Below are 27,319 nucleotides of genomic sequence, written 5' to 3'. Positions count from 1 at the left end.
TGGGATCCATTAATAGCTCATTACATAAAATGGAGACACCTGGAGCTGGCTGGGATGGGTGGGTGGTGGTGGTGGGGGTAATGGCAGCTGTAGAATTAGGTGGGGAGTGGAGTGCTCGTTGTCTTCCAGACTTCCTGCAATTCACTTGGGGTGCAAAAGCTTGGGATGGCCTTTTGCCCAGAGGCCAATTGATGCCCTTAGGTGGCCAATTAAGAGCCACTTAAGGGCCTCATTCTGCCACCACTGGCTTGGCAGCTGTTGGAAGTAGGATCTCGCCCTTAAAAGGGACAGAACTTGATGCCAGGTATTTAACTGCTAGACATACATTGGACCTTCTGAAACTGGCATGGCGGGGTTGCCCCTGGCTTTTTGGCTGGTGAGTGGGACCACTGCCACAGCTGTTAAATTCAGCCCATTATGTGCTGTTGAATTCGACCAACTGTTAGTTTAAAGTAAAATGTGGTATAATCTGACATTGTTTAACAATTTATTTTCAACTGGGTTAGTGGCCATTTAAGTCTTCTATGACTCATTTGAATTTTGGTCATTTGGCGAGATCTCATTTTGTGCAAGATATTTGAAAACTGCACTGATTTGAGCTGAGTTAAATCACAGGTAACAGATTTGAGCCCTTGGCTGGCTCTTGCTTTGAACCTGAGTTAAATAAGGAAAAAAGATGCTGGAAAACTCTTCAGATTATTTTTCAAAACCATTTTAATACTGTTTCTGGGCTCAAAACATTACCTTCTCTATTCTCATCGTAGAGGATACCTGACTTGCTGAGTATCCCTGACGTCTTGTATCTTCAGATGTTAATTTACACAAGAGTATGGCCCTCCTTTTGAGTATGTGTTTAAGTTTCAGATGAGATCTTCACTGAGAAAAAGCTCGTTTTGGCTTTTAGTTAATGCAGGTTTAGTATTCTCATGGGGATGTCCTGAGTATTATTCAAGTTTCTTTTGGGTCGGGGAATTGTTAGCGCATTAGCTATTCAGATAGCCTGGAATAGCTGGGTCTGTTGATGTGAAGCATAGATTCAGGCAATTTGATTCAGTTTTATAAAATAATGGAAGATACTGAAATCAGGTTTTATGTGGACAAATTATTCTAATTGAATAAATTAGGTAGAACTATGGCTCATGCTTACAAATTATGACAGAACTAGGTTGAATGTTGGGTGGCCTTTTCCCAGAGAATATGAAACCTATGAAATCGATTCTTGGTATATGTTGTATTCTTTTTTGTATCACTACTACAGAGAGCTAGACCTGTTTCTGAGATCATCTTGTAGCACCCTATTTCTATGTTTCTATCTCCATCCCACTCATCCAGATGCACTTCATTGTCAATGATTGTCCCCACTGCTCAGCTGGGAAATTCAGTGGTGTATAGGTGCCAGTTGGAGTAAGCTGGGTAACCTTGTGAGTGGGGGAATCGCAAACCAGATTTGTGGAATCTATTTGGTTTCAGAGTGGCATTGCTGAAAGCTATCCTGCATTTAACTGGGAAGGATTCAAAAAAGGCAAGTAAAGAAAATGCCTGAAAGGAAGTGTTACACCCAACTATTGGGGGAGAAAATGAGAACACTCATATGTATGGATCACTTTTTTATGTAGAATAATTTCATTTACAAGGCTGATATAATTGGTTTAGGCACCATAAACCTGTACACCCACTGAATTTTCTATTATAGTCATTCATGTTTTAACCTTTTAACCAATTTATTAAGTAATATATATGTAATAATTGTGCTCATGGATTTGTTTAATTCTGAAACCTCTCCTTAACCAATGCTTCATCTCCACAGATAGTGGAAGGTTTTCTGAGGAATCATACAAGTTATAATGATCTGAACAGTACCAGAAGCCCATCTGATGAGTGGAACGTTGATTCGAGGATATACATGCTCAGCTTGCTTCCATTTTTGATCATCTTTGTGTTTATTCGTGATCTAAAGTACCTTGCAGTATTTTCTTTTTTGGCGAATCTCTCAATGGCTGCCAGTCTCATTATCATCTATCAGTATATTATTAGGGTAAGTTAAAGTTGCAGGAAAAAAATTGCATGCACGCAGTTGATCAGATAAATTCTGTCCCTAATAATTTCAACAGATATATTAAGTATTTCAAGTCTTGTAATAATATAACTGTGTCAAAGTGCAGATATCTTGGAGGGTTGTGGAGCTGGAGGTGATCACACAGCTGGGGAAGGCTGAATCCATGGGGAGGAATTTGAAAATAAGGATGAGAATTTTAAAATCAAGATGTTGCTGGGCTAGGAGCCAATGTAGGTCAATGAGCACAGAAGTAACAGTGCGAGTTAAATCACAGGTAGCAGAGTTTCGGATGGCCTGAAGCTTATAGAGGGTGGAACTTGGGAGACCAGCCAGGAATATGTTGGAATAGTCAAGTATAGCTAACAAAGGGATGAATGAAGGTTTCAGCAGCAGATGAGCTGACACAGAGGTGAAGTCAGCTTATGTTAGAGGTGGAAATAGGTGGCCTTAGTGATGATACGAATATGTGGTTGGAAGTTCACATTGGGGTGAACTGTGGCACCAAGGTTGTGAAAAAAGTTGTCTGACTTAATATCAGGCTATTGCCAGGGAGAAGGATGGTAGCTAGGGAATGGAGTTTGGAGTAGAGCCTGAAAGAATGGCGTCCGTCTTCCCCATGTTTAATTGGAGGAAATTTTTGCTCATCCAGTATTGGACATCGGAGAAGCAGTCTGGAGGAGTTGAGAGAGAAGTTATGGTGAGGTAGAGCCGGGTGTCGCCAGCGTTCATGTGAAAACTACTGCAGTGGTTTCAGATAAAGTTGCAGAGGGACTGCATGTAGATGAGAATTAGGATGGGGCTAAGGATCCAGAAATACCAGTGTGGGAGCAGGAAGAGAAGCCATTGCAAGTAATTCTGTGGCTGCAATTAGGTGAGTTTTGAACCTAGTGAGAGCAGTCCCACCCAGCTGGGCGACAGTGGGGAGGCCTTGGAGGAGGATGGTGTGGTCACCCGCGTCAAAGGCTGTATGCAGGTTGAGAAGGATGAGGCTGGAAAGTTTGCCTTTGTCAAGGTCACTTTGACAGGAAAATTACTGATAATTACTGGATAATAGAATCCTTCATTTGATACGAAGTTGTATTAACCATTAGTATGAAGTTTGATTCCTATCCTTTGATGAACGAGCTGTTTTTAAATATCACAGCAGTGTGGATATTTCATTTGCCTGTGTTTTAGGATTAGAACAGGGCAATTTAAAGGTATGATTCCTCATCACTATTCAGTGATCATTGTTACAAAATGAATGAGAGAGAATATCAGGTAAGGACAACAGCAGGAATAACTGATGCTTCACCTTGTTTTTGAGCTATTTATTGATACTTGTTAACAGGAATCATGCAAAAATGCATCCTTAATATGTCAAGGATAGTATCGATATGAAAATGCACAAGAAAATTAGGATATCTTGTCCATTGTGTTGCAACTGTTGCTCCTTATAAAAAAACAATTCTTAAAACAGCAATATAAAATATTTTCTGCTCTTCCCTCTTCCAAATGCAGATGCAAACTACTTTCAGTATAATTTGGGTAGCCTGTTAGTGATTAAGAAATGTCAGTGTTTTTTGTTTTCATTTCCTTACTAATCTAACTTCAATTGATTTGCTTTGTTTTCTCTCTCAATCCCTTGCCTTGTTCTATTTGCAAAATGCATGACATAATTGCGAGACTGCTGTATCTTTTGAATTACTGTAATTGTTTCTGTAATAATGCCTTCCATCCTCAACTTGCTTGGCTTTTTTCTGCTATACCTATCACATACACTCCCCTGCTGATTTTCCTTTGGCCTATTTGGGCAGACTTTGCTTGGCGGTGAGCACTGATGTGTTCCTGTCTCCTGCTGTGCTGAACTTTCCATTTTTTGTTCTTTGGAATCAACTTCGTTGAGTACTCATACCAATATATTTGCCTCAATCTGCACTGTTTGAACAATTGATGCATTGTCTGTTGGGCTCGGGTGTTCAGCCTTCTAAGGACCCATGCATTTTAATCAACGTCAGGTATTCTCAGGTTGGGCATTAACTTTGATAATATTTGCTTTCAAACAATCTCTACTTGTACTTACCAGGGTGACATCATTTGCTGTCTTTGCTTTCCAAGCCTAATTGTTCAGATAGTAACAGAACTTCAGTTCTAAATAGCACTGTTACTGTTTCACAAATGTACTTTGAATGTGGGAGAGGATTAGAGAGAGCCATTTATCAGGAAAATATTCAATCAACTACAACAATATTTATTATATATTATTGTATAAGAAAATGTAACATTCACATTTTATAGTGGTTGGATAGCTTCATCAATCTCAAAAACAGAAATAGCTGTGTTTGGAGCTTATACCTTTTGAAGACATTCATGAATTGCATCCAATTTTTCTGCTCTCCAAGACTGCAAAGCTATATGATCTGGTGCTGCATTTTATCAGCTGTGGCACAGTAGGTAGTATTCCTCCCTCTAAGTCACAAGATTGTGGGTTTGAGACACTCCAGAGAATTGATCATAGAAGTTCAGGCTGACACTTGAGTGCAGTATTGAAGAAGTGCAGCACTGAGATAGTGCCTCACTGTCCAAGGTGCTGCTTTATGATTTACAAGACGTTAAACCCAGGCCCTGTTTGTTTTTGAAAATTGACATAAAAGACCCCATTACATTATTTTGAAGAAAAGCAGGGGAACTACCCTTGGTGTCCTGGCTGATATTCATATCTCAATCAACAGCACAAAAATACATTACGTGGTTGTTATCATATTGCAGTTGTGGGAGTTTGCTGTGTGCAAATTGGTTGCCATGTGTCATATAACAGTGATGATACTTGAAGTACTTCATTGGCTGTAAAATGCTTTGAGAGATCCTGAGGTTATGAAAAGTGCTATATAGATGCACTTTTTAAAAATATTGTACCAGTGCTATTATGACCAGTGGTACAGCAACATGTCCTAAAGTGCTTTGTCAGGTTACCATATCTATTTGAGAGGAATACAGCTCCACCACCCCCTCTATCACCACCACCATTTACTTTCTGCTGATGCGTGAGGGTGGTAAGGTTTAATGCAAATTTCTTCTGCGAAATTTATGCACTGAACCAGTGTACCATTGAATGAATCATGCTTCCCAAATGCTAAGTAATGTATGTTACTTGTGTTTCTACTTTAAAAAAAACGAATGCAAATGCATACTTCTACAAACGGCAAAATTCATTTGTATACCAAGAGAATAGTGTAATGGTAATCAGCATTTCACAGAAATACAAAAGTGGGTGTGCCATTGGTCTAATCAAACTTGCTGCATTGATTTCTTTGAGTAGTTTCATACTTTAGTAGAAATGAAAATGGTTTTTGGCAGTTAGTGTCAAATGGGCCCAGTGAATCTGTTCTCTCTTTTTCATTTGTGCTACTGGTATAAATCAGTTTCGTCCCCAACATGTCTGAGTTTTGAACAATAAGAATTTCCTTTTGTTAGATATCACTGATTTTATCCAGGTAATGAATGCGCATTCTTTTTGTGCAATTTATTTACTGGGTGTGTATCTTGAATACCTTCTAGTTTTTGACCAGAAGCCAAATTTATTTTAGCAATGTCCTATACTACGGATTTTGCGTGCTATCTCTTATGTTCCTCATTATTTTGAGATTTAAAACTCATCACACATTCTTCTATTAACTTTTTATTTGCCTTGACTCCCATTTTGTTCTCTCTTCTTCAATATACAGGTTTTTAAACCTAAGTTTGGAGCCATTTGATAACTATCTGTACTATTCTTTTCAGCTTTGCACATGTCCTGGGACCGTGGATATCAACTTTTCACTTGCACAGCTCAATTTAAAAAAAAACACAGGTGGCAAATTTTGTAATTTATGGATGAAAAATATCAATCTTTAATAACTAGCTAAAGTAGGGATCTAAATATTTTAGTCCTTGCATTGTACATTGTGATTATTAATATGAAATTGTGAGATGTGCATGTTTAAAATGTGAATGAGCTTTGGGTATTTCAATATTTGAATGTATCTTTGGTCAGTTCTTGATTTACATGATGTTTATTCCAGCTAAAGTTTGTATAAGTTTCTGGCATTGCTTAGATTTCAGTCTTCAATCTTAGTTCTTTTTTTCATTTAGGACATGCCTCATCTAGGAAAGCTTCCTCTGGTTGCCAGCTGGAAAAAATATCCACTTTTCTTTGGGTCTGCAATATTTGCTTTTGAAGGAATTGGGTTGGTAGGTAAAAAATTCTCTGCTGCTATAACCTTGTTTATCCAAAGTGTAGGTAGTGAAATGTTTTGCTGTTGCTATTGTATCAGTTTAAACTTGGCATTAAGTGCCTTATAACCATTGTTGCAAACCTGATGATTACTTCATGTGTACAGCCTATGAAGATAATTTGTAGTGAAGTGCTAAACTAAAGAGTTGTTACAAATAATTAGCATTTGAAAACATTGTAGTTCTTTTATATTTTAATCGATTTTCAACGTGGTTCGAGTAGAACAGAACAGGAAAATGTCATGGGAAGATGCTGGGGACATGCCGGATATCTTCCTGCCCTCAGCATTTTGCCAATGATGGAAAAGCTGGCAGCCTGCCGGAGCCCAGTTAAGCAACTTAAATGCCCAGTTAAAGGTTTCTTCCCACATCCAATGGTATTTTGCACGTGTTGCGGTGGCTTGGGGAGATTATTCAGTGAAACCTGAAGGCATCTCTGCTGGTTCCGGCAGGGAGTACCACCTCCATTTTAGGCACTCAAGGGTCCAGAGGGGCCCTGTGCAGTAAAGGCTGCCCTCGTAGCAGCGATGTCATCTGTCCTCAGCCACCCGCCCAAAACTCCTTGATCACCAGGGTTTCCTGTTTGATCCTGGCGTTCCCAGACATTATTTAACTGTCTTCGACGGGTCCGGTTATTGAAGCGCCCTCATCCTGTAGGTGCAGCTTCAGCAGTGGCAGTTCTTGGCTGTCCACTATCCTTAATAGGGATGGCAACCTTGGCAGCAGCCTCTTAATTGGCCACTGCTGTGAATATGCCTCCCTGCATCCTTCTGTGGGGTCTCTTCCTGATTTTTGTGCCGACGGCTGGACTTCAGCCTTTTTCATGAAATTCTATTCATTATGTTTCAAACTTTATTTTGACTCATTTAGTCATCTTTTCAGTTGTGCTACTGTAAAGAAATAATTTATTTAATAGGCTTTATGGCCTTGACTCATTTGAAATAAGTATGGCATTTGTAGTTAGACACTTGTTTTTCACAAAGAATTTGAATCTGGAATAAGCCTTGTGATGCAGGATTTTCCTGCAGTTATTTTTTAAATATAAAATTTATATACCTGTCAAACAAATGAAATATAGTTCTTGGGCCCGAAGAATTCTGGCATTGACTGAGTAACCACATGAACCAGAGCTGTCTGTAGATTTAGAGTAAGAAAAAGGAGTTCCCAAACTGACTTTATGGGTGAATGTACCATGTGTGATATTGAGCATCACAAACTTAAAAGATAAAAGGTTCTCCATCTGTGCTGAATTAATTGATCTCATCTGGGATGGCAGTAGGATGCTTTAATTGACCTCAAGATCCCTAAGCTAGGACCACAGAAACATAGCTCGGTTTCCTGTCCTTAATTGTTATCCTGGGACCACTGCTGGCAAATGCACATTTATGGATGCTGGTTAAGAGTGGAATCTTAACTCTGTGTAATGTTCTTTGTTATGACACAGCTGATGGTAAATGCTGACCTGCTCAAATCCCAGAGGGAAACTTGAAACAACTGCCACAACTAATTTTCAATTGTATAAATTTTGAGATGCATGCCTTGAATTCAGTAGTAATAAGACTGCTGAGTATTGTAGGTTTTTTTTTATAAAACTAGATTAAACATTTATTAATGAGAAATGATTTTAAATACGTACATAGATCTACAAATTACTACTATGATAACTTCTAAATCCTCTAATCATTCCAACTCCGTTTTGTTAAAGCATCAGTAACAGTAAATCATATAGATTTTAAAAGTCCCAGGCAAAGAAACATGATACCCTGAACAATTCGACTTCCAAGTGAGTTTTCTTAACTTCAATGCTTTGAGGACAGCAGCTTGAGGCATAGATGCTGAAGGCTCTTCACACACTTGTAAGATCTTAAAAATGCCTTCCCTGATGAACAGCCTTTGATCCTTTATACATATTTTCCCCTTTGAATGCCCATTGTTTCACTATGTCTTTGGGGACTTTATCTCCCTGATAATAAAACCCTCTCATAGCACTAAGTTTTACCAGTAATCTTTGGGAAAAATAAACACACTGTTTCTAAACTTCACCTGGCTAGGTGACACCTTTCACTTCTCGCGAGAACAATCTAGTCTGGTTTATTTCAAAATACAAATGTTCCCTTGACACCTATGTTTTTAAACTTCCCTATGTTTATCTAATTAACATTTCAAACCTAATCTCTCTCCTTAGATCAAAGCGCCCAGACTAATTCAATTAAGTCTTACACACAGACACATCCCACTATTACTCTATTTTACAATAAATTCCAATAACGTTGAGAATGATTATATCTTCTTGACATCTTCATGGTTGAATATCTTGCCAAGTTGTACTATTTAAACTCATTGGAGAAAAATAGGCTCTTGCGCAATCTAATGGTGGACTGTTGGCAAGTCAATGTCTCGAGGAACGGCAAAATGCATTTTGGTTATGATTAAATGGCCTCGCCCTTCACTATCTCTGTAACCTTTTCTGACCTTACAACCCTCAGATATTTGCGCTTTTCCAATTCTGGTCACTTGATCGTCTCTGGTTTTAATTCTTCGATATTTGTGGCTGTACCTTCAGCTGCCTAGGCCCTGAGTTCTGGAATTCCCTTTCTAAACCTCTGTCTCATTGCCTCTCTGCTCCTTTACGATGCTTCTCAAAACCCAACTCTTTGGACAAGGTTTTGTTCATTTGCCCTCATGTCTCCATAGGTGGCACAGTGTCAAGTTTTGTTTGCCCATGCTCCTGTAAGGTGACTTAGGAAGTTTAACTATGTTCAAGGCACTATAGAAATACAATTTTTTTTTCCCTCAGCCGTGGACTTCAAGTCCCACTGTAGAAGCTTGAGCACAATCTAGTGTGACATTTCGGTCCAGTACAAAGAGTGTGCTGCTTTGTTTGAGGTGCTGCCTTTTAGAGAAGATGTTAAATCAAGCCTAATCTGTCCTGATGAGGTGGCTTTAGATCCATGACACCATTTCAAAGAAGAGTCAGGGAGTTCTCCCCTATGATCTGGTCAAAATTTATCTGTCAAACAACATCATTTAAAGCTGGTTAGACTACGCCTGGAGTACTGAGGGGTTCTGGGCAATATGCCATAGGAAGGATACATTGACCTTGGAGGGCATGTAAAGTAGATTTACTATAAGGATACCTGGACTCCAAGGATTAAATTGAGAGGATAGATTATGCAAACCAGGGTTGGAATCCCTGGAATTTTAAAAGGTTATGGGATGATTCAATCCAAGTTTTCGAGATATTAAAAAGAATAGATTAGGAAAAAGAACAGATCACATAAATAGAGGGAAACTATTTTTGCTTGGACTAGGGAGTCCAGGACTATGGGGCATCATAAGTTCAAAAGAAATAAGAGCTGGAGTATGTTATTTAGCCTATCGAGCATGCTCCACCATTCAGTAAGATCATGGCTGCTCTAATTGTGGCTTTAACTTCACTCTCCTGCCTGCCCACCAATAATCCTTGACTCTCTTGTGGATCAAAAATCTGTTTAACTCCGCCTTGAATTTATTCAATGAAGCAGCCTCCACTGCTCTCTGTGGAAGAGAATTCCAAAGACAAACAACTGAGAGAAGAAACTTGTCCTCATCTGCGTCTTAAATGGGACACCCCTTATTTTGAAACTGTGTTCCAGTTCTAGATTCCCCCACAAGGGGAAACATCCTCTCAGCATCTACCCTATCAAGCCTACTCAGAATCTTACATGTTTCAATAAGATTATCTCTCACTCTTCTAAACTTAAGTGAGTATAGCCCCAACCTGCTCAACCTTTTCTCATAAGACAACCCCATCATCCCAGGAATCATACGAACATATGAATTAGGAGCAGGAATAGGCCACTCGGCCCCTTGAGCCTGCTCTGCCACTTAAGATCATGGCTGATCTGGATATAGCCTCAACCCCACATTCCTCCCTACCCCTGATAACCTTTCACCCCTTTGTTAATCAAGAATCTATCTAGCTGCGCCTTAAAAATATTAAAAGGCTCTGCTTCCACTGGCTTTTGAGGAAGAGAGTGCCAAAGACCCACAACTCAGAAAAAATTTCTCCTCTTTAAATGAGTGACCACTTTTTTTTAAAACCAGTGACCCCCTAATTCTAGATTCTCCCACAAGAAGAAGCATCCTCTCGACATCCAACTTGTCAAGACCCCTTAGGATCTTAAAGGTTTCAATTAAGTCGCCTCTTAATCTTCTAAATTAGATACAGTAGATACAAGCCTAACCTGTCCACCCTTTCCTCATAAGACAACCCACCCATTCCTGGTATTAGTCTAGTAAACCTTCTCTGAACTGCTAATGCATTTATATCTTAAATAAGGAGACTAATACTGTACACAGTGCTCCAGATGTGGTCTCACAAGTGCCCTGTACAACTGAAGCATAACCTCCCTACTTTTGTGATCAATTCCCCTCACCATAAATGATAACACTGTTAGCTTTCCTAATTACTTGCTGTATCTGCATACTAGCCTTTTGTAATTCATGCACTAGGGCACCCAGATCTCTCTGAATCTCAGAGCTCTGCAATCTCGCCATTTAGATAATCTTTTTTATTCATCCTACCAAAATGGATAGTTTCACATTTGCCCCCATTACACTCCATTTGCCAGATCTTTGCCCACTCACTTAACCTATCCATGTCCCTTTGTAGCCTCCTTGTGTCCTCATCAGAATTTAGATTCCTACCTATCTTTATGTCGTCAGCAAATGCAAGTATATCCCTCCTTAAGTAAGGAGACTAAAACTGTGCGCAGTACTCCAGGGATACAGTGTACTGTGTCATTTTAGCTAGGCTTCCCTACTTTTATATTCTATCCCTCTTGCAATAAAGATCAGCATTCCATTTGCCGCCTTAATTGCTTGCTGTACCCACATGCTTACTTCCTTAGTTAGCCACAGGTGGTGCATTCTTTTGCTAGAATCTTTCTTCCTCAATGGAACATATCTTTGTTGAGAGTTAAGAAACATCTCTTTTTAAATGCCTACCACTGTTTCTCTGCTGTCTTACCATTTAACCTATTTTCCTGTTCTACTTTAGCCAATTTTGTTTTCACACCCTTCTAATTGCCATTATTCAAATTTTAAGAATCTAGTTTTAGACTCACCTTTCTTGCCTTCAAACTGATTGTGAAATTCATCATGTTATGATCACCCTTATCAAGAAGATCCTTTACTATGATCTCATTAATTAATCCTGTCTCATTACACATAACCTAGTCTAAAATAGCCTGTTCCCTGTTTGGTTCCAGAATGTATTGTTCTAAGAAACTCTCCTTAATATACCCAGTAAATTCATTCACAAGGTTACCTTTGCCAATTTAAATCATCCAATCTATAAAAATCTCCCATGATTATTGCAGTACTTTTCTTACAATCCCCCATTAGTCTAAAAGTTAGAGCCAGTCCTTTCAGGAGTGAAATTAGGAAACACTTCTTCACTCAAATGGTGGTAGAAGTTTTGGAAAGCTATTTTGCAAACAGCAATGATACGAGATCAATCGTAAATCTGAAATTGATCGATTTTTAACTAAATGCACTAAGGGATATGGTGTAAAGGCAGCTATATAGAATTAGGTTACAAATCAGCCTTGATCTCATTCAATTGGAGAATAGGCTGAAGGTTCTAAATTCATGTTCCTAAGTAGGTCATTATCACATTACAGTTCGTGGGACCTTGCTGTGCATAAATTGGCCTGACATTAAAATAGTGATACATTTCAAAAGTACTAAGAACTGTGAGACTTACTAAATTTGCTGAGTAATATACTTACTGCTAGTAAGTCTTGCAATACCATTTTCTTCCCTTTAGTTCTGCACCTAACAATGACTCTTCGCAGCCTCTCATTGCCTTTACACACCATCTTGTTCTCCTGGATGCTGCTGTCTTCCCTATAATACTCCATTATTTGCCATAAAATTATTTTGACTAAGTATAGCTGTTAAGCATCCCACTAAAAAGTAAATGTGTGACATATTCGGTGATGAGAACTGAAAAAAGCGAGTATGTTTTAAGTCCAGTGCTGTGTTCATTACAGTGCTTCGTAGTTAAAATGAATAGGAGCATTTGTTGCTGCATATTTACCAAATGATGCGATTTGATTTTAAAGGTGGATGGTTTATTTCCACAGCCACTGAATGCTTTCCAAAGCAAGAAGGCAGAATGAGTCAGGGTGTCTTCTGTATTAATTGAAATATTTCTATGTTTGGAGGAAATGTATTTAAATACTTTGATTTATTTAACATGTTTAGTACATTTTAATAGGCTAAAGGTTTTAATAATTTAAACTAGAGTTTAATGCATGTTTAACGTTTAATCTCAGGTTTATGACTTCTGTGTTTCAGACAATCTGTTCAGGTGAGAATTAGACCTCTACGTCTTTGATATCTAGGTAGTATGCTGAGAAAATTGGAAAGAGAACCTTTTTAAAAATTACTTCAGATATTCATCCTGCATTTCCATCATATCCTCCTTGTCTTCAAAACTAGCAAGGTGACGGAACACACAACCTTGTTTTGAATTTGAACTGCCAAGCAAATCTGTTAAACCAGAATAAAACAAGCATGTAGTAGCAACAGCAAATAATTGAACTTTGCCACTTCCTCAATTAAATTAAATGTGAGCTTTTTTCACTTTTTTACAAAAATCTATCTTTTTAAAGTGGAAGTTGTCAGATTTATCTAATTATCCTGTAGTTCTGCTTTTCCCTAAAGGCTCTGGATGAAACTCAGAGGCCTGAAAACAGCTTTCTGGTTAAATTCTTTCAAAGCATTATCTATGAAGTTGAATATCTGATGAAGTTTAGAAGAAAATTGCTAATTTGGCATTCCTTTGAGGAAATTGACAAAGTTGTCAAGTCACCCCATTCCTTTCTAAGGGGTGGAGCGAAAGTCTTGGTCCTGAAAGTTCTCCACTCTCTTCCAGCATTCAAGTTTGGATAAAGATTGTAAGGAATTTGGGAGCCAAGTGGTTCTTCAGAGGTCAAATAAGCATAGGTTAACAGGTTATCATTGCGTAAGTGAAGTATGAAGCATGATTGATTTTACTTCCATCATTTTACTGATGATTGGGAGGGAGCTGGCTACATGATAATGGCTGGGTTTTATTTATCTTTTTGTGGTTTGGCAGTACTTGGGCAATCATATATGTTGTCAGGTAAATGTCAGGGCCATGTTTGCACTAGAACAGCTTGGCAGGGATTTCACAGCCTAGATTTTGTCAAGGTTCATGGTCTTTGCTGTGTCCCGTGCACTTAGTCACTTCTTGACATGAGGTGAACTGAATTAGTTGAAAGCTGTGATGCCCAAAAAAAGTTCTGCCTTGTCCTTTACATTCATGCTTGATTCTGCCATGGTAGAGGATAGCAGTGTTCATGGAGCCTGTTTCTCTTGTTGTTTGCTGGCTGTCTACCACAATTTTCATTTAGCCTGAAAGGTTTAGAGAGCTTTGTTCTGGTCTAATGGTTGTGGAATTGTTTCATTCTGGCCCTTTTTAGAGGCATGGTGATGACGCAGTAATGTTACTGGACTTGTCATCTGGAGGCGCAGGCTAATGCTCCTGGGACATGAGCTCACATCCTACCAGAGCAGCTGGTGGACTTTAAACTCAATTGGTCAATAAATCTGGAATTAAAAGTCAGTCTCCAGTAATGGTGATTGTCATAAAACCCATCTAGTTCACTAATGTCCTTTAGGAAAGGAAATCTGCCGTTGTTATACTTAAATGTGATTCCAGATCCCCAGCAATACCCTCTGAAATGGACTAGCTAACCTGTCAATTGTACCGCCATAAAGTCAAAAAGGAGTAAAATTGGACAGACCATCTGGCATCAGTCTAGGCACTGGAAACTATAATGCACACTCTGCCTAGTTGGCCCTGTACTCCTTACTAATATGAAGGCTTATGCCAAAATTGGGAGAGCCGCCCCACAAATTGGTCAAGCACATGGTCGCATTCACTGAACCACATCTTACAGTGAATGTCCCTGGCTCCTCAATCACCATTTCTGGGTATGTCCTGTTCCTTGGTGGCCCTTTGGTATACCGTTAGGAGGGAGTTGCCCCTGCAAGTTTTCAAAATTGACTCCGGACTCCATGTGCCTCATGGCATCATCAAACATGGACAGGGAAACTGTTGATTACCACCTGCCAATCTCCCTTAACTGATGAATCAGCGCTCATTAAAAAATTTTCTCGAAGGATAGAATTGAAATTGTATGGGGAAGTTATGCTAAACCTGTATCAAGCCTTGGTTCAACCACACTTGGAGTAGTGTGTACAGTTCTGGTCACCATGTTATGAAAAGGTATAGAAGCACTGGAGAAAGTGCAGAGATGATTTACAAGCCTGGGTGCACGTTTTAAGAAAGGATTGACACACTGGGCATTATTTCTCTTGAAAAGAGAAAGCTGAGGGGTGATCTAATAGAGGCCTTTAAAATTTTGAAAGTGTTGGTACAGAGAAAATGTTTCCACTTTATTGGAGGAGCATAACTGGAGACCATCAATATAAGATAGTCATCAAGAGATCGATAGGGAATTCAGAAGAAATTTTTTACCCAGACAGTGAGAATGTGGCACTCTCTATCACAGGGAGTAGCTGAAGCAAATAGTACAGATGCATTTAAGGGGAAGTTAGCTAAGCATATGAGGGAGAAGGGAATAGGGCGGTACCATGGTAGATTTAGATAAGGAAAGATGGGAGGAGTTCAAGTGCTGTGTCGTAATCCATGTCTGGAGATTTAATAATGGAAAATAAGGAGATGGATGAATTGAACAAATATTTTACATCTGTCTTCACTGTAGAGGATACAAATAATATCCCAGAAATAATTGAGAATCAGGAGGTGAAATGGAAGGAAGAACTTCAAACAGTTACAATCAACAGGGAAAGGGTACTGAAAAAATTATAAGAACTAAAAGTTGACAAGTCCCCAGGTCCTGATGGACTTCATCCTAGGGTCTTAAAGGAAGTGGCTACTGAAATAGTCCATGCATTGGTTTTAATTTTCCAAAATTCCCTGGATTCTGGAAAAGTCCCATCAAATTGTAAAATAGTGAACATGACTCTACTTATCCTTTCATGGGATATGGGCATCGTTGATGAGGCCAGGATTTGTTGCTCGTCCTTAATTGCCCTTGAATTGAGTGGCTTGCTAGGCCATTTCAGAGGGCAGTTGAGAGTCAGCAGCATTGCTGAGGGTCTGGTGTCATGTAGGCCAGGCCAGTCCAGACCAGGTTAGTCAATCTGTATCAAGCTTTGGTTCAACCTTGGAGTACTGTGTACAGTAGTCAACCAAATGGGTTTTTAAAACAATCGACAATGGTTTCATGATCATTAGTACTGAGAGTAGGTCTCAATTTCAGATTTTATTAATTGAATTTAAATTCCACCAGCTGCCATGGTGGGATTTGAACCAGTGTCCCCAGAGAATTATCTTGGGCCTCTGGATTGCTAGTCCAGTGACATTACCATTACGCCACAATCTTCCCTTGAAGAAAAGAGGGAGACAGAAAGCAGGAAACTACAGGCTAGTTGCCTTAACATCTGTCATAGGGAAATGCTGGAATCTATTATTGAGGAGGTTAAAGCGGGGCACTTAGAAAGTCTCAGTGTAATCAGGCAGAGTTGACCTGGGTTTATGAAAGGAAAATCATGTTTGACTAATTTACTGGAGTTCTTTGAGGAAGTAACAAACAATGTGCATAAAAGGAAACTGTGGATAGCTTTCCAGGAGGCATTTGACAAGATGCCACATCAAAGTTAATTCACAAAATAAGAACTCATGTCGTTGGGGGTAGAATATTAGCATGGATAGAGGATTGGGAAGGAAACAGTAGGCATAAATGGGTCGTTTTCAGGTTGGCAAGACGTGATGAGTAGAGTGCCACACGGATCATTGCTGGGACCTCACCTATTTACAATTTATATCAATGACTTGGATGAAGGGACCGAACGTATGGTTGCTAAATTTACTGATGACATAAAGATAGGTAGGAAAGTAAGTTGTGAAGAGGACATAAGGTGTCTGCAAAAGGATATAAATACATTGAGTGGGCAAATATTTGCAAATGGAGTATAATGTGGGAAAATGTGAACTTATCTGCTTTGGCAGGAAGAATAGAAAAACAGCATATCATTTAAACGGAGAGAGATCACAGAACTCTGTGGCACAGAGAGATCTGGGTGCTCTGGTACGTGAATGACAAAAGGTTGGTATGCAGGTACAGCAAGTGATTAAGAAGGAAAACTGGAATATTGTTGTTTATTGAAGGGGAACGGAATATAAAAGTAGGGATGTTTTGCTACAATTGTATACGGTATTGTTGAGACCACATCAAGAGTACAGCGTACAATTTTGGTCTCCTTATTTAAGAACAAATATAAATGCATTAGAAGCAGTTCAGAGAAGGTTCACTTGATTGATACCTGGGATGGGGAGGCGGTTACCGAATGAAGAAAGATTGGACAGGCTGAGCCTATATCCATTGGAGTTTTGAAGAATGAGAGGTGATCTTATTGAAACATATAAGATCCTGAGGGGACTTGGCAGGGTGGATGCTGAAATGATGTTTCCCCTTGTGAGAGAGATTAGAAATATAAGACGCAGTTTAAAAATAAGGGGTCACCCATTTAAGATGGGAATGAGGAGAAACTTTTTCCGAGGGTTGAGAGTCTTTGGAACTCACCCCCAGGGAGCCGCGGAGGCAGGGTCATTGAATATTTTTAAGGCAAAGGTAGATAAATTCTTGACTAACAAGGGAATGAAAGGATGGGAATATGGAATTGAGGCCACAATCAAATCGGCCATAATCCTATGAAATGGTGAAGCAGACTCGAAGAAGCCAAATGGCCTACTTTTGCGCCCCATAGACACAGAACAGACCTAGCAGCTCATAGCTGAGTGGCCATGAGCAGCAAAATTGTATTCAACTACAATTTTTAACCTCATGGCCTGGAATGTCGATTGCTCTACCATTACCTCTAAGCCAGGGAATCTACCCTGGTTCAATGAAGAGTGCAGGAGCAGCACCAAGTATGCCTAAAAATGAAATGCCAATCTGGTGAAGCTCCAACACATGATTACATGACTAAGCAGCAGAAGCAACATTTGATAGACAGAGCTAAACCATCCTACAACCAGTGAATCAGGTCCAAGCTCTGCAGTACTGTTACATCCAGTCGTGAATGGTGGTGGACATTTAAACAGCTAACCAAAGGAGCAGGCTCCACAAATCTCCCTAACTTCAATGATGGGGGAGCTCATCATGTCAGTGGAAAAGAGGCTGAAGCATTTTCAACCACCTTCAGCCGGAAATGCGGAGTGGATGATCAGTCTCGGCCTCCTTCTGGAGTCCCCAGCATCACAAATGCCAGCCTTGAGCCAATTTGATTCACTCCACATGATATCAAGAAACAGTTGAAGGCACAGGATACGGCAAAGGCTTTGGGCCCTGACAACATCCTGGCAGTGATAAGCCTTGTGCCCCTAGCCAAGTTGTTCTAGTACAGCTGCCACACTAGCATCGACCTGATAATGTGAAAAATTGCCCAGCTCAAAACACAAGACACATCCAATCCAGTCAGTTACTGCCATATCAGTCTACCTTCGATCATCAGTAAAGTGCTGGAAGCTGTCATCGACAGTGCTATTGAGCAGCACTTACTTGGCAATAACCTCCTCAACGATGCTTAGTTTGGGTTACGCCAAGACCACTTGGCTTCTGACCTTATTGCAGCCTCGGCCCAACATGGATAAAAGAGCTGAATTCAATAGGTGAGTTGAGAGTGATAGCCCTTAACATAAAGCAGCATTTGACCAAGTGTGGGATCAAACAGCTCAGGCAAAATTGAAGTCAATGGAAATTGAGGGTAAAACTCTCTACTGGTTACAGTAAAACCTAGCACAGAGAAAGAGGGTTGTGGTTGTTGCAGGTCAATCATCCTGGCCCCAGGAAATCATTGCATGGGCTCCACAGGCTGGTGTCCTTGGTCCAGCCATCTTCAATTATCTTACATCCATCATAAGCTCAGAAATGGGATGTTTGCTGATGATTGCAGAGTGTTCAGTACCATTTGTGACTCCTCAGATACTGAAGCAGTCCTTGGTCCATATGCAACAAGATCTGGACAATGGTCAGGCTTGGGCTGATAAGTGGCAAGTAACATTTGTGCCACACAAGTGGCAGGCAATAACCACCTTTTAAGAGAGACTCAACCCTTGATGTTCAATAGCATTACCATTGCTGAATCCCCCAACATCAACACCCTGGAGATTAGGATTCACCAGAAACTTAATAGTTCCAGCCATATAAATAATCTAGCTACAAGATCTGGACAGAGGCTGGGAATTCTGCAGCGAATAACTTACTTCCTGACTCCCCAAAGCCTGTCCACAATCTACAAGGCACAAGTCAGGCATGTGATGGAATATTCTCCATTTGCATTGGTGAGTGTAGATCCAATTGCACTCAAGGAACTTGACACCATCCAAGTCAATGCAGGCTGCCTGATAGGCACGCCATTCACTAACTTAAAATTCACTCCCTTCATCAATGGCACACATTGGCAGCACTGTTATCATATATAACTGCAGCAACTCTCCAAGCTGCCTTCCAGTAGCTTCTAAAATTGTGTCCTTTGCCAAGGACAAGGGCAGCAGATGAATGGGAACACCACCATCTGTAAGTTCCCCTCCAATTTGCACACCATCCTGAGTTGGAACTATTTCACAAAAACTTGGAACTTCCTTCCAAGCAGCACAGTGGGTTAACACCAGATGGACTGCAGCGGTTCAAGATGGTGACTCACCACCACCTTCTTGGTGCAATTATGGATGGTCAACAAATGCTGGGCTTGCTAGCAATGCTCACAAGCCATAAAGAATATTTTTCAAAAAAAAAAGCCAGCTTTTGATATTTAGCATAAAGGTTATGCCTCTTGTAGTTTCACCAGGCTAGAACCATCTTCTGAGCTCTGAGGTATGCCTGTACTTTCTCATGGCATGCTTGCTACAGTGCACATTGAGCCACAGTTAGATCCCTTGCCCTGCTGATTGAAGTGTGTGTCGATGAGCTGAGGTACGTGGCTGCATAATGTGATAGCTGGACTTAATGATGCACAGTGTGGAATGAGCATTTGGGCTGCTAGGTCTGTCATTCTGTCCCAATTTGCAGTGGACTTTGTAGTACTACACAATGGAGGATGGTCTCACTTTGGAGACAAGATTTTGCTTTCACTGGGATTGTGTGGTGATCATTGCTGTCATAGCTTTTATGGCGAGATGCATTTTACAACTAAGAACATGCCAACTCTTGCAAATTGATTACACTTTCACACTCAAGTTCAGCCCCACTCATGACCTCAAAATGTGCTCTGTGTACTTGAAATTTTTCTGTGCGAGAATGGGCAGATGTAGTGTGTGGTCCAAAATTTTGTGTTTGATTCAGGGAGAGAGGATCTGTTGGTGGATTCGGTGCACCTAGCCCTGCCACACTGAGCAGATATGAGGCCACATGTGGCTTCCAACCCTGGTTGTGAAGAAGGCACTGAGACTAGGATGCTTTAATGGAGACTGTTTATTGCTTGTCACAGAGCTTACTTCTCCACTGCAACACCCACCCTGGCAGACTTCTTTATACTCTGCTGAGCAACCAATCAAAATAAAGTAACAAAAGTAAGGGACAAATTAAAAGGCAGCCTTTTAAAAGGGATACCGCAAAATAAAGTCAAATGTTAAAGGAAATTTTAAAAATTCAAAAAGAAACGTGATTATTGACTTCTTTATATACATGAGTATGATTAACTAATCAATACCCAACACCTGTTCACCTTATTTGCTTAAACTAGATATTTAACATCCATCAACAGAAGCTATTAGATATTAACACCAGTTTGTTCATGCAAAGTGTCATGGAATCCCTGGTAATAAGCAGGCTACGTGTTACTCTCTCAGATCAGAAATTGGAAGTTTCAATGTTCTTTCCCCTTAGCCTGGGAAGTAGGCCCCATCCTGGCCTTCCTCGTGATGGTTGAGGTCTGCCAGGCACATGCCACATCATTTATCAGATGGCAGCCTGGTGACTCTTTGGTGGCATAGCTCCCTGCTGCTTAGGACCGGGTGTCCCAGAAGCCTGACATCAGCTGAAGCCACTAGCTTATCGGCTCCTGTAATAAGCAACTCATCCTCTTCAAGAATCTGTACATATAGACTTTAGTGGAACTTTCTGCTTTCCAAGATCTCCATTCTGAGTAACCACGTGGTCAGAATTAATCCCATACTCTGTGGAAGAAGCGGCAGGCAAGTATATGGAGAGATTGAGGGAACTGTTTTTAGGTAATAACGTGCCAGTGGTTTGACTTGCTAATCCTGGGGATTGGTCATGATGGGCATCCTTGCGTCACTTCCCAGACTTGCATCGTTTGGCAGAAACAAAGTAAGATCATTGCTCCAAGCTATGATTTGCTTAAACCTCTGGCAAAGTGTATAATCATGATCCTGCTTTTGCGGAATGCTGCATTGCATGCTGTTTGTTGTGACTTGAGAGTAAAGTTCCTGCATTAAAGGACATTCTAGAAAGCCACTGAAAACCTGCTGCCTGTATCTAGCCAGTGACAAGCGAGGTACACTGATTTATTGATGGGGCTGTGGCTGAGGTGGAACAAGCTCCCTGATGGAATGCCTTATGAATGCATGAGGGTTTGTAAGAATGTGTAAAGTCTCCTGAGGCACATAAATTCTACCTTTTTGTTTATTGATCTATGCCCACATACTCCCTGAAAAGCGCATCCAGTTGCTCTTGATTCTGTCTTTTTGAATGCAAAATATTCATTTAATTCATTTCTAATGCCCTTGCCCTCCAATCCCCCCTAGACCAAAAGGGCACAGATTTAATATAACTGACAAAAGAAACAATGGAGACACAAGGAACTTCATGCAGTGAGTGCTTAGGATGTGGAATGCATTGCCTGAGAGTGTGGTGGAGGCAAGGCCAATTGAGACATTCAAAAGGGAATTGGATTATTATCTGAAAAGGAAGAATGTGCAGGGTTGTTGGGAGAAGGCGGGGGAACGGCATTGGGTGAGTTGCTCATTTAGAGAGCTGAAGCAGACACAAAGGGACAAATAGCTCCCTTCTGTACTGTAACAATTCTGTGAAAGAAAGCTGTAGAGTGCAGGGAGAAATCAATGGTCTGGTCATTTGAACAGAAGCGTGGTAAGTGGAGTTCAGTCCACAGACTGTAAGGTTAATGCATTTGAGGAAGGCTGACATGGTAAAGGAATGCACAATAAATTGAAGGATACTGAGAAGCCTAGAGGGACTTTGGAGTGCTGTAAATACTCAGGTCAGGCAGCATCGGTGCAGCAAGAATTAGAGCTAACGTATGATTATCTTTCACCAGCTAGATAAGTTGGTGAAGAAGGCATATGGAACTCTTGCCTTTATTAGCCAAGACACAATACACGAACTGGGAGGTTTTGCTGGAGCTGCATGGGCCACAGCTGGAGTACTGCATGCAGTTCTGGCCACCGTGCTATAGGAAAGATGTGATTGCACTACAGAGTGTACAGAGGAAATTTGAGGGTGTTGCCTGGACTGGAGAACTTTCGTTATGAGAAAAGATTGGATAGGCTCGGATTGCTTACTTTGGAACAAAGGAGGTGGGGAGGAGGCCTAATTGAAATGTATACAACTTTGAGGGATCTAGATCAGAGTGATAGAAAAGCCTAATTCCTCTTGGTTGAGAGCTCCATAATTAGGCTGTATACATTTAGGGTAAGAGGTAGAAGGTTTAGGGGGAATTTGAGGAGAATTTTTTTTCTACCCAGAGGGCAGTGGAGTAATGGAACTCAGTGCCTACAAAGAAGGTTGAAACAGAAACCCTCAAAACATTGGATGTGCACTTAAAGTGCCGTAATTTACAAAGCGACTGACCAAGAACTGGAATGTGGGATTAGATTGTGGGATTAGATTGAGTGATTCCTTGTTGGCTGGCAAGGGCTCGATGGGCTGACCGGCCTGCTTCCTTGCTGTAAATTTCTAAGATTCAAGATTCTATGGCACTTTCAGAACATCCCAAGATGTTTTCTCTGATAAGAACCAAAGCTTAGGCAAAGCACTGGAGTCTTTAAGTGCCATAACTCAGAGATATATGCGTAACCATCATGCTACTGATGTTTTTAAGCAAATTCTAAGACCACAAATTAAGAGTCCTTGAGGAAGACTTAGTTACTGCAAGTAAACAAGCTTTCTAATTATGGTTGTAATTTTCAGTGGGGTCATGTCATAACTTTAAAATTAAGTTTAGTTCCTTTTTTGTCTATATTCAAATAGATGGTATATTTTAGATTCTTTGTGTTGTATAAAGTCTTGAATGAGGCTCAATTCCCTTCGAGGCTTATGCCTTTTTGACAGCGGAGTTTGGGCCCAATGTACTTTATTGGGATGCAAATGGTGGGTCAGGGTCAGATTACATTGCCGCAATAGTATCGCCAGTGCAGAAGCAGGATTTACATGTAAGCGTTTCCAATTCTGATGATGGTCAGACTGTTTTGTAATTGTTAGTGAACTGAACTGATAGATTGACAAGATTATGATTTGAAGGTTACCATCTTGTAGAGGTCTTCAGATGTTTCAATTGGCTGAGCTTCTCTCTCCTGAAGTACAAACATGCTTGATCTACAGATTAAATTGGACTTCAGCTCATTCCTAGATTTAAAAAAATAAATAAATAGGGACAAACCTTCCGGTCTCTGGATAGTCTGAGACTGGACAAACAGCTGAATATGTGCATTGGGACTTTGTGGAAGTACTGACGTGCGGACCTATGTGGGAATTACCTGGGAAGTTTTAACTAGCAGTGGACAATTCCTCTGCTCCCCAGGATCCTCTGCAAATACCTTCGACTCTGAAAGCTGGAGTTGGAGACTTCGGACAGTTCCACGGTACTTACCTGGGTAGTTACCCAGGATATGTTAGATTAAAACCTAGTGTAACCCCTGGATAGCTACACAACTGACCACCCCTGACTACGCCTCCCCGACCTAAGCTGACTAATGCCTCCCCAACCTGGCTACCCACCTCACCCATCCATTCCACCCACCTACCTTAAGACTGGACTTATAAACTTGCTATACAGCAGCTGGTGCCATAAAAAGGGTATGTGCCCTTTTCAGACACCCTTGAGACACGGGACATTGGTTCCTGAAATTAGGCAGTAATATAGTTTTCTTTTAAAAGAGCTCCGATCTGTTAGAAATTAAATAAGCTAGTATTGAGATTTAAATACCAGCTATCAATCTCTTCAATTGGTTTGATTTTTAAAAAAACTGATTTTTAAACCAAAGCCCCTCATTGCTAGGAGTTTGTCTGCTGATTTATAGGATGATGTAATTGGCATTACCGCAGTCATCACTTCTCTTATGGCTCAGCCTGGCAGCTATATTCTTCAGGACATGGTCAACCCTGGCCAGTGATTGAGCCACTCACTGTGATCTACTTTGAAGACCCCATCCAGAGTATATTCTGTACACTTGCTTCCTGTAGAACTCTTTCAAGTGATACTCAACATAGTTGTACTGATTTGTCAGTGGGATGTTTCTTGATTTTGTTTGACCTGAAGCTATGTGTCTTGATAACCCATTACCAAGCTAAAACAAAATATTTCATTTGTTTCAGCAGGTTACAAAATAAAATGTGAATTGTAGTTGCTTGAAATAATATTGGATTTCAGTTGACTGAATCTATTGCACAGGATGATTTTTAAATGGAACTGGTTCTTATAAATGACTATTTCAAGTAGTTTTATTCTCTAAGTAATTCCATACCTACTAACAGGTGTGATTTTTAAAAAAAAGGTTAAAATGCTAATGACACAGCAGATGCTGTGTGCCGGGCGGATAAAATCCACGCAAGAAACTTGGTCATGCCATCACAACACTTTTGCAATTTGTAATTACTTCGAGATACGTGCACTGAAATCAGAAATAATAAGTCTACCGAGACTTCTAGAAATTCAAAAAAAATTAAAATATGTTAACAAAATAAAAATTTTCAAGCACATATATAAGACTACAAATAACTTACTATTATAGTAATTCCTAAAATTCCTAATTAACCTGACTCCCAGTTATACCCCCTTTAAGGCAACGGTCCAAAAATAGATTTTAGATTTTGACCAGATCCAGCAAGTTAACACAATAACTGGACTGTGGAATTGCAAATGGCTTTTACTCTAGCTTCAGTTTTGGTAGACAGCAGGCTCATGCACAGATGCTGGAGGCTTCTTAAGGATATTTCACACACTTCTGTTAGATCTCACAGGGCCTTCTCGTGACACACAGTCTCATTCTCTTTTATATATGTTTCTCTTTTAATATGTAAATTCTATTGTTTCATATGTCTTTGAAACTCTATTTTCCTCACAATATAAAAACTTTCATGTTGCTACTATTGTCAGTAACCTTTGGGAAAAATAAACACATTCCTTAGCCTTGCTTATCTGGCTAGTTGTAAACACACTTTGAGATCCCTTTTGAAATCCAAATTCCCCTTCATCTATCTAAAAATGCAAATTCCCATCACACCTTAAATGCTAAACCAGCACCCATGTTTACTCATTAGCACATAGCTTCTTTTGATTAGTTAAAGCTTGCAGACTACTTGAATCCAAATGTAATTAAATCTCACACAAACAGACCCAACTATACCCCCATAAACCTACTTCACAATAAACTAGAAAAATATTATGAAAATTATTATACTTTCATGACACTATATATCATTATTTCAAAAACTTGGCACTGTGTGATTATAAAACATTTATGTATGGTATTGTGTGATTAAAACATAATTGTGCTGCCTAGAATCCTGAGTTTAGAAATTGTTATGATCTCGGTACGGATCATTAACTTTTTTTCAAAAATCTGAAATCGCAGTTATTTACTAAGAGAATAAAACCACAAAATTACACAGTTTAAACAGAAAAATCTTTTACTGTAAGAGTCAAAAATAGCAAACACTAAATACTATCTTAGGTAACCATCTATATTCTAAAATCCAAAATCAACGTAAGTTGAACATGAATTAACAGGCAAATTGCATTCGATTATAAAATATAAATTCACATTAAATGGGAAGATACAACTAAGATAGTTCTTAACAATTGGCTCGGCATCCAATCAGCACATATGTTATCCACCTCAACCACAAAGCTCTTTAAAACTCTGTCTTCCTCACAAAGAATTTCAGCTCTTCTCCTTCTAGGGTGTAGCTTGGTCTCCAGCTAACAGCAGTACACAACCAAACCGAGTTTCACGGACATGGTCTTCACTAAAAACAGCACATGTCTGCAGAACCTCTTCAACTTCCTGGTCTAGATGGTGTAGACCCCACCAATGTTATTTTCAAGTAACAGAAACAGCTGCAGCCATTGTGTATTTGATTAATCTCAGCTTCTGCATCTAGCCTCTGTCGTTTTTGGCTCGGCTGTACTGCATCATCATTATCTACTACTGAGCTGGGATGGCTCTGCCTCCTTTTATGTTTCACCAGTTTCAATCTCTCCTGAGTTTTGGTTTTTGTTCTCAGCTTCAGTTTGAATTTTCTTAGAAACTGGGACGATTGGTTTCCCTTTGCGGTTTTGATCTATTTCAAAAAATACAAGCTTTGAAACCAAGGATTCCATCACAAAATTAGTTCTTAAAGCATTGGGTTTAAATTAATTGTCAATAATATCACCTTTCATTATTTTTCATTTAACTTTGTATCCACTCATTCCATAGAAGAGTGCTTATATGTTTGTAGCATTTGAGTTCTCGATATGTGATGATTTATCACAAGTTGTGAAGTAATAGGGAATGGATTAACTTGTGCAATTGCATGTGGTAGTTTCATTCATATCAGGCTATGGCCTGAGGATAGCCATCCTGTAGAGGTCTTCCAATATTTCAAACTGAGCTGCTCCCTTCTGATTTACAAACATATTTGATTAATGGATTAATTTGGACTTCAGCTCATTCCTAGATTTTAAGGTAAGTAATGGTATGTACCATATTTTGTCATTTAATAAAGTTGGTTTTTACTGAGCTGGGAAACTGCTGGTGCCCAAAAAAGAGTAACAGTTTAACGTTCAGTGTGGCACTGTGATGATTGCATGTGATTCTGGTTTGAGCTGGAGACCAGGTTTATTGAAATGTGTGGCTTGAAGATACCGAGAGGCATTTTAAGTTCCTAATACAAATACATTTTAAAATGTTACCATTAATAGTTGCCATTTAATAAGATGTTTCCAATAACATTGGATAGATGAATATACTTTGTGAATGATGGAGATCAGAGTATACTGTAAATTCTATGAAAGCTGTTTATCTTGAACAATAAACAGCATCCCGGGATAGATAGCTGATTCTGACCTGTTATTCTGGCCTCTTATGAAATTAGCTGATTGTCACGAATTTAAAATCTTGTAAGGTTTTGACACCAGTACTCTAAGCATACTTAGGTTTCTAATGTGCGGCATTGGTTGCTTCACTTTGAATGTTGTTAGAAGTCTCTTTTAGTTTTCAAATTATGGCACGTAATAAATCATTATTTGACAGTAAATTTAAAAAATCGCACCCATCCCAGCATTTAGAGGTTTTATTCTTAAATAATTTTATTTTTAATGCTAGTTTGATTTGATTCTACTCGATGGGCATATTGAAACATTTTATTTAAAATAATATTCCTTCGTTTCTATCAATCAGAAACTGAAGTGCAGGTGGGAGTCCTGGATGGTGGTGTGGTATGGAACTTCTAACCAAAAAGTTAACTTCTCCTGAATTACAAAGGAATTTAAAAAGTACACTAATGTGGAAGCTAAAGCTTCTTTGCATTATGGTGTGCACTTTTCTTATTGAAAAAAATATACAAAATAAATGAAGTAATATTTTAACAATTTTGAGTGTCCTCCTGCAGTATTGCTCTCAAAAGGATATGAACTCCCAGGTGATTTGCCAAATTGAAAATCAGT

General features: G+C 39.6%; 1 protein-coding gene across 15 annotated transcripts in view; it reads left to right on the top strand.

Annotated features, from left to right (window-relative positions):
• The window catches only part of slc36a4 (solute carrier family 36 member 4), a 450,045-nt gene that overhangs the window by 31,874 nt on the left and 390,852 nt on the right, over positions 1–27,319 (top strand). For 14 of the 15 annotated variants that reach the window (XR_005944434.1, XM_041199221.1, XM_041199220.1 and 11 more), the window contains 2 exons: positions 1,808–2,035; positions 6,167–6,265. Coding sequence is in view for 14 of the 15 variants with exons in the window: in XM_041199221.1 (XP_041055155.1) it covers positions 1,808–2,035; positions 6,167–6,265 (327 nt within the window). In the remaining variant the exon portion in view is untranslated. Of the gene's footprint in view, positions 1–1,807; positions 2,036–6,166; positions 6,266–12,652; positions 12,666–27,319 lie in introns of all 15 variants that reach the window. The other variant, XM_041199235.1, reaches the window with a different exon arrangement.

The sequence above is a fragment of the Carcharodon carcharias genome, chromosome 11 (genome assembly GCF_017639515.1).
Source record: "Carcharodon carcharias isolate sCarCar2 chromosome 11, sCarCar2.pri, whole genome shotgun sequence".
NCBI classification, from domain to species: Eukaryota; Metazoa; Chordata; class Chondrichthyes; order Lamniformes; family Lamnidae; genus Carcharodon; species Carcharodon carcharias.
This window is presented reverse-complemented; position numbering and strand designations above follow the sequence as displayed.